The 8,785-nt window shown below is 39.4% G+C and overlaps 1 protein-coding gene across 2 annotated transcripts; it reads left to right on the forward strand.

Moving 5' to 3' along the window:
- Window positions 1-2,096: 2,096 nt before the first annotated feature.
- On the forward strand, window positions 2,097-8,785 carry LOC130495079 (1-phosphatidylinositol-3-phosphate 5-kinase FAB1B; the record flags this gene model as incomplete). Of its 2 annotated transcripts, none has more annotated exon segments than XM_056986106.1 (12): window positions 2,097-2,235; window positions 2,463-3,154; window positions 3,281-4,024; window positions 4,156-4,309; window positions 4,405-4,749; window positions 4,852-5,712; window positions 5,792-6,123; window positions 6,238-6,361; window positions 6,444-6,572; window positions 6,716-8,161; window positions 8,237-8,503; window positions 8,581-8,785. In XM_056986106.1, coding segments are annotated over 11 exon segments (5,218 nt in total), but the record flags the coding sequence as incomplete, so codon positions are not given.

Genomic DNA, 8,785 nt, shown 5'->3' on the forward strand with positions numbered 1-8,785 from the left:
GAAAGAAAGACACATAAGCGTATTTGGTTGGCTTCTTGAAACAAGTAAACACAACTCACGGAATTGTTGAATAAAAAAAAAAGCAAATGTCGTGTCATTTCTCCCATCCTAACATTAAAAATCTCAATACAGAGACAAATAAGAAAAATAAAAAGAGAGTGCACGGTCATAATAATCTAATGGTAATGTATGGCGGTGGATAAAATTATGAAAAATTGTATTAAAATGACAATATCGTTTTTTTAAATTACTACAATTTTATAGTAAAAATTAGATCATACGGTTTTAGACTCTCATATCAAGGTCTTGAAATAATGACAAAACTATTGGTTTATAATTAAGATCAGATTTTAGATCAAATTTGTTATTTTAGCTTAGAAGATAATCTTTTAAAACTACAACGGAGTTTGCAATATTGACCAATCGATGACAATAAAATAAAAAATTTGGACAACACTACAATCACATCACAGCTGTGATTTTTTAAATGGTCTTTTATTATTTTATGGCATTTTTAAAACAAGAGAAACCACCTGTTTCCCACATAATAACAACTATAGTATTTCAGGTAGTTGAGGATTCGCAGCCTCGCGAGGAAGACAACCTCCTCTCGGGTAACCCCATTGATATGCAGTGTGAGGAACATCGTTGTGATGTATATGTTTAGTACACATGATCTCAATGCATTTCTTTCGCTCTGATCTCTCACATAAATTTGCTTTTTAAAATATATCTCCACACTAGGCTAAATTATATATTCAGGAACCCATATTCCTTTTATATTATTTTTCCGAATTGTCTATGTTATATTTGCTTTTTAAAATATAGAATAAAGTTTCCAAATATAATTTGATCTTTATCCTTTAGTTACTGAATTCAACTATTAGTTTTGTATTTAATTTAATTAAGCTTAAAATAAAAAATTGAGTTTATTTATGAGAGACAAATGCACCTTATAAACTTTAATGAATTTTTCAAAGATTCTCATTTAAGAAATTCAACTTATATTCTCTCTGTAATTATTTTTGTCATTAAAATATTTTCATGACAACTTCTCAATACTTGTGTAATATTATACTGAGGGGGGTGTATTGAATCTGAAATTTGAAGTGATTTGATCTTTAATGAGTTTTGAGATGATTGTAGGAGAATTAAAGAATTTGGTGTGATTTTTGTTAAAATACTCTAAAATCTCATCTAAAACAGTGGGATTTGGATTTTTATTTTTATAACTAAAGAACTCCCCTCAAACATTCTAGAAACAGTAGATTTCAGAGTGTTTTATAAAATGTCAAGTTAAATAACACTGGATTTTAAAGTGTTTTTTAAAATCCATGTTTGAATAACAGTGAATTTGTCATTTTAATACAAATCACTTAAAACTCTTAGGGGATGTATTCAATTTAGCATTTGATGTGATTTGATTTTTAATGGAGTTTTAGATGATTTTAATAAGTTGCAAAGATTTAGGTGATTTTTGTTAAATTACTCTAGAATATCACCTAAAACAATGAGATTTGAGTTTTATTTATTTTAACTAAGAAACTCCACCCAAACACCCTAAAATCACCTCAAAACTTTAAAATCCCACAACTTAAAATATTTTCAATAACAGTGCATTTCAGAGTACTTTACGAAATGTCAAGTTCAATAACAGTGGATTTTAAATGAGTTTTTAAAATTCATGTTTGAATAACAGTGGATTTGTCATTTTAATACAAATCACCTGAAATTCTCAGTTGAATACATCCCTCTTAGTTGAATACATCCCCTGAAAATCTGTGATCTTGATTCTCATTTACTTTTTTTCCAAATATTCTCCATTGCCTTTTATGCTTTCTTGACGCTGATTCTCAATTTCCTTTTACAGGAAATTTCAGATTCATTGAGTAATTTTTCAGTATTAATAATTACAATTATGAGATTTTGAAAGTATTTTGGTCCATATATATTCAGATACTCTACCCAAATCATACCTGAATTAAAAAAAATCATAAATTAGGCAAAAAATTAATTGTGACAATAATGGTGGCGGGGGAGGGAGGGAGCTAAGATTAGGTACGTGAGGGTGTATGATTAAAACTGTAAGACGCGGATAATTGAATGTGATGACAATGTCGCTATCCCCCTTGGCCCTTGCCTTGAAGATCAGTCAATAGCTCTCCAATCAAACAATAACACAAGACGACGACCATCTTCCTTCTTCTCGTGACTCCAAAAAGGTTTCTCTTTTAGGTAATCCCATGCGATCACTTTGCTTGGGTTTCTAGGTTAACCTCCAAAGCTTTCGAATTTCGATTTCAATTCGCACATGATTGATCCCTGATGATGGTGAATTTGCTCGATTTTGATTTCGTGTAATCTGTAAAAACCGTTCCTTTGATCGCTGTCGTGATAATTGGATCCGGATCAAACCCGATTCTAGCGTTTTAACGTTTTTTATCTCTTTGTTTTTTGATTAGGGTTTTCAATCTGTTAAAAGTGTTTGGGATTCTAGGGCTTTCCATGACCGTCATATAGCATGATGGTTGGGAAGGTTTTAGATGGATACAAGAGATAGTAATAATAACAAGACACTCTCTGAGATTGTGGGTCTGGTCAAATCCTGGATCCCCTGGCGATCAGAGCCAGCTACTGTGTCCAGGGATTTCTGGATGCCTGATCAGAGCTGTCGTGTTTGCTACGAGTGTGACTCTCAGTTTACTCTTATCAACCGTAGGCACCATTGCCGTCTCTGTGGGAGAGTTTTCTGCGGCAAGTGTACTGCCAACTCTGTTCCTTTGCCTGCCAGTGACTTGAGAACTCCTCGTGAAGAGTGGGAGAGGATCCGTGTTTGTAACTATTGTTTCAGGCAGTGGGAGCAAGGTGATGGTGGAACTCGTGTTTCGAATATCCCTGAGCTTAGTACCTCGCCTTCCGAGTCGAGTCTTCTTAGCTCAAAGACTAGTACCACTGCTAATAGTAGTAGCTTCGCTCTTGGCTCCATGCCGGGTTTAGTTGGTCCTTATCAAAGGGTTCAACGTGGTTCTGATGTCAGTTTGCACGGAGTATCGTCTATGGAGACAGGCACGACCAGAAAAGGCAAAGAAACTTCTAGGAGGAACAGCTTCATCGCCACAGATGTGGAAGATCCATCTCGCTTTGCTTTAAATAGGTACTCTTTTCTTCTGAGCTTTCTTTGATCTTATTAGACTCTGCAAACAAGTTCCAGGGTAGGTCTTGTGGCCTTTGACCATACTGTTTGGGTAACTTGAATTGTTTTTTTTCCTTTATCCATCAGGAGTGATGATGAGTACGATGAGTATGGTGTATACCAGACTGATATCGATACGAGCCATTCTCCTCAAGCTAATCAATATTATGGCCCAATGGAATATGAGGAGACGAGCATAGGTGATGGCCCCTGTATGCATCTTAGTGGCGAAACCTCTGACCAGAAAAGTTTAAGCGGCTCTCCACTCATTCACCATTGTCTTGAATCTTTGATTGGGGAAGAAGCAGAGCAGTTCCAGAAGAAAGATGAGCATGATGGTCGTGACGAAAGTGAAGCTCCTTCTCCGCCAGATATTTCGGATGACCAAGTGGCGGAACCGGTGGATTTCGAGAACAATGGACTTTTGTGGGTCCCACCGGACCCAGAAAACGAAGAAGATGAGAGAGAAAGTCCTTTGTATGATGAGGAAGATAATGAGGGAGATGCCTCGGGTGAGTGGGGATACTTACGACCTTCCGCTAGCTTTGGAAGTGGAGAGTATCGTAGCGAGGATCGAACAAGCGAAGAGCATAAGAAGGCTATGAAGAATGTGGTTGATGGGCACTTTAGGGCTTTGCTTGCACAATTGTTGCAAGCCGAGAACATCCCTGTGACCGACGAAGAGGGCAAAGAGAGCTGGTTAGAGATTATCACCTCTCTTTCTTGGGAGGCGGCTAACTTGTTGAAGCCTGATATGAGTAAAAGTGGAGGAATGGATCCTGGTGGCTATGTCAAAGTAAAGTGCTTAGCTTCCGGGTACCGACATGATAGGTAACAGAAGCAACACAACTTAAATCTCAATGTACTGGTGCTGAGTTCATAGTGCTTCATTTTATTCACTATGTATCTTTCATTATGTTATCTGTGGATACCTATTAATAAGTCCGTGTATCATGTTACAGCATGGTAGTTAAAGGAGTTGTTTGCAAGAGAAACGTGGCTCATAGGAGAATGAGAGCGAAGATTGAGAACGCTCGACTATTGATTCTAGGTGGTGCGCTTGAGTATCAAAGAGTCTCAAACCAGTTATCGAGTTTTGATACTTTGTTGCAACAGGTGAAATATTTTATTTCTTCTCGTTGGTGGTTAGATATGGAATTTGCTTATTTATGCCTAAACTCTTTTCTTCTTGTACTTATTTTGGTTATCAGGAAAAGGATCATCTAAAGATGGCTGTTGCAAAGATTCACGCTGAACGTCCAAACATTCTTCTAGTCGAAAAATCAGTTTCTCGATTTGCGCAAGAGTATCTTCTAGCCAAAGACATATCTCTTGTTCTGAACATTAAGAGACCACTTTTAGATCGCATTGCTCGCTGCACTGGTGCTCAGATAATTCCTTCAGTAGACCACCTCTCTTCTCAAAAGCTGGGTTACTGTGAGAATTTTCGTGTGGATAGGTTTCTTGAAGAACATGGTTCAGCTGGTCAAGCTGGAAAGAAAGTAGTGAAGACGTTGATGTATTTTGAGGGTTGTCCAAGGCCATTAGGCTTTACAGTAAGCACTCCCAGCCATTAAAATTAAAAGTTTTAGAGCAGATTTCTTATATCTGATTGCTTGATGACATTACTTGTTTTTTTTGTGTTCTTTCTTCTTCAGATTTTGCTGAGGGGTGCTAATGAAGAAGAGCTGAAAAAAGTGAAGCATGTGGTCCAGTATGGAGTTTTTGCAGCTTATCATTTGGCACTGGAGACATCGTTTCTTGCTGACGAAGGAGCCTCACCAGATCTCCCCTTGAACTCCCCAATTACGGTAGCTCTTCCAGATAAATCTATGAGCATTGAACGTTCGATATCTACTGTGCCAGGTTTCATGGTTTCCTCATATGAAAAATCTCCAACAATGCTAACTGGTTCCGAACCACAGCGAGCAAACAGTGTCCCAGCATCAGAGTTACTTTCGACCACTGCTAATCTATCCATCCAGAAGGACATAAATCCTCTGATACCTAATGGTTCAGGCTGGCAGGCTGCCAGAGAAATAAATCCGGGTTTCACATTTTCACGCTATAATGTTCCATTGAATTTGCCTGACCATGTGAAAGATGGAAGAAACGCAAATGTTTCTGAAAGATCTACGCTGGCAGACACACCAGCAGACAAAAGCAACCCAACAATTGAAGCTGCAGACATATTGGACAGTTCCCTACATTCATCAGGGCAAGGCGTTGTGCCACAGAGTTCTCAAAGTAGTACGAGCGTTGTAGTAGAAAACCAGGACAATGGTTCAGAGGTTACGACCATCCAACAGCAAAACGGTGAGATTTTAAAGGAACCGCAATCTCAAAAAGAGGAATTTCCTCCGGCACCCTCTGATCACCAGAGCATTCTGGTTTCTCTATCGTCCAGATCAGTGTGGAAAGGAACTGTGTGTGAGAGGTCTCATCTCTTCCGGATAAAATACTATGGTAGTTTCGATAAACCCTTGGGACGGTTCTTGAGAGATCATTTGTTCGATCAGGTAAGTTTTACAATGCGTTGACTTCTCTATTTCAGCTTACATAATGATATGGTAACCCAAATATATGTTTGAATCGCAGGGTTACAGGTGTCGTTCATGTGAGATGCCATCAGAAGCTCACGTCCACTGTTACACTCATCGACAAGGCAGCCTTACAATATCTGTCAAGAAGCTCCAAGATTATCTCTTACCTGGTGAAAAGGAGGGAAAGATTTGGATGTGGCATAGATGCCTGAGATGCCCTCGACCTGACGGCTTTCCTCCAGCGACTCTACGAGTGGTGATGTCTGATGCTGCGTGGGGATTATCGTTTGGGAAGTTTCTGGAGCTCAGTTTCTCAAATCACGCAGCTGCCAGTAGAGTAGCATGTTGTGGCCATTCTCTCCATAGAGATTGTCTTCGCTTCTACGGGTACTTTTTTTCTTGCATTCATTCCCCTGGGGGAGGAAGATGACTAAATTGTTGAAACATATCTGATTAAATATTTTGCATGTTTCCTTTCTCTAACAAGTTGTGCTCATGCAGATTTGGGAACATGGTTGCTTGCTTCCGTTACGCTACTATAGATGTTAATTCTGTCTACCTTCCACCATCAGTTCTTAGTTTCAACTATGATAATCAGGACTGGATACAGAGAGAGACAGATGAGGTTAGATACCTGTGATTTTCTGGAATACAGTTTTGAAATCTAACACGTTATTACTGACTTCGCTTCCTTTCTAATTAATCAGGTGGTAGAGAGAGCAGAGCTTCTGTTTTCTGAAGTATTAAATGCTATTAGTCAAATTGCAGCAAAAGGTTTTAGGCGTCGAATTGGTGAACTCGAAGAAGTGCTGCAAAGAGAGAAAGCAGAGTTCGAGGTGATAAATTTTGTTTTAATACGCGTATTAAAGAGGTTATAGAACTCAGGGATGCAAAAAAAATGGTTCTCTTACACCAATATACTACAGTTATTATTTAAGACAAAAGGTTTTGTGTTGTAACCTTCTTACATTTCTTTCAGGATAATTTGCAAAAGATGTTTCACAGAGAGGTGAAGGAAGGGGAACCTCGAGTGGATATTCTTGAGCTGTACAGGATGCGCAGGCAGCTGATTTTTCAGTCATATATGTGGGATCACCGCTTGATTAATGCATCAACTTTGTCTAAGATTGAGAGTAGTGATGACACAAAGAGAGAAGAAAATGAGAAAGCACCTTTGGCTAAGAGCCAGACCCTTCCCGAGATGAATGCTGGGACTAACTCTCTTCTTGCTGGCTCAGAGGTTGATCAGAATCCTGATGTTGGTTCTACTGATGATGACACTAAGGTTCAGAAGGAAGCGGATACAAATTTAGATTTGAATCCTGAAAAGGAAGATGGGGGAGAGGTTTCTCCCAGCAAAACCTTACCTGATAGTTCTGATCCTCTGGAAAATAAACTCGATGTTCGCAGGACACAGTCTGATGGGCAGATAGTTATAAAAAATCTATCAGCGACTCTTGATGCAGCATGGATAGGCGAACGTCAAACATCGGGGGAGATTCCAACCAATACTAAGATCGTGCTTCCTCCTTCCTCCATGTCAAACTCTTCAACTTTCTCTCCAATAGATCTCCCAGAACAGCAAAACGAATTCAAGGTGGCGTATCCAGTTTCACCTGCTTTACCGAGTAAAGATTATGAGAACTCAGATGATTCTGTAAGCTGGTTAGGTGTGCCATTCCTCAATTTCTACCGTTCCATCAACAAGAATTTTCTGCTTAGCTCTCAGAAGCTCGATACATTTGGCGAGCACAGCCCTGTCTATATTTCATCTTTTAGAGAGGCAGAGCTTCAAGGTGGACCAAGGCTACTTCTTCCCGTTGGCATCAATGATATTGTTGTTCCGGTGTATGATGATGAACCCACAAGTATGATCGCCTATGCCTTGACGTCAACTGAGTATCAACGCCAAATTTCTGTTGAAGGGGAGTCTCTAGTTTCGTATCCTTCTGAACTGAATATCCCTCGCCCAGTTGATGACACCATTTTTGACCCAAGCAGAAGCACTAGTTCAGTGGATGAGAGTATACTTTCAATGTCCTCATCTCGCAGTCTGGACCCTCTATCATATACAAAAGCTTTACATGCACGAGTCTCATACGGAGAAGATGGCACTCTTGGAAAAGTGAAGTACACGGTTACTTGTTACTATGCCAAACGGTTTGAGGCGTTGCGAGGTATATGTATCCCTTCGGAACTTGAGTATATAAGGTCTCTTAGCCGGTGTAAGAAATGGGGAGCTCAAGGTGGAAAGAGCAATGTCTTCTTTGCTAAAACCCTGGACGATCGTTTCATCATCAAGCAAGTCACCAAGACAGAACTGGAATCATTCATCAAGTTTGCACCTGCTTACTTCAAGTACTTATCCGAGTCTATCAGCACGAAAAGTCCAACTTGCCTGGCAAAAATCTTGGGAATCTATCAGGTACTTAACTTGAGAGAGAGGTTTACTGGTCAGGTTTGATTCAGTCGTGATGAGAGAGTGTATTTCTGTAAACAGGTAGCAACAAAACAACTTAAGAGCGGGAAAGAAACAAAGATGGATGTTCTGATTATGGAGAATCTCCTCTTTGGAAGAACTGTGAAGCGGCTTTATGACCTCAAAGGATCATCCCGGGCGCGATACAACCCTGACGCTAGTGGGAGCAACAAAGTCTTGTTGGATCAAAACTTGATTGAAGCAATGCCGACTTCTCCCATCTTCGTTGGTAACAAAGCAAAACGATTGCTGGAAAGAGCTGTCTGGAACGACACTGCTTTTCTTGCAGTGAGTTTTACTCTCATGCAAATCATTTACTTTCTTTGTAAATTTTATAAACGTATGTATTGTGTTTGCGTTTGCAGTTGGGTGATGTGATGGATTACTCGTTGCTAGTAGGCGTAGATGAAGAAAAGAACGAGTTAGTTCTCGGGATTATCGACTTCTTGAGGCAGTACACATGGGACAAACATCTAGAGTCTTGGGTGAAATTTACAGGAATCTTAGGAGGACCAAAGAATGAAGCACCAACAGTTATCTCTCCAAAGCAATACAAGAGAAGATTCAGAA

The sequence above is a fragment of the Raphanus sativus genome, chromosome 5, assembly GCF_000801105.2.
Source record: "Raphanus sativus cultivar WK10039 chromosome 5, ASM80110v3, whole genome shotgun sequence".
NCBI lineage: Eukaryota > Viridiplantae > Streptophyta > Magnoliopsida > Brassicales > Brassicaceae > Raphanus > Raphanus sativus.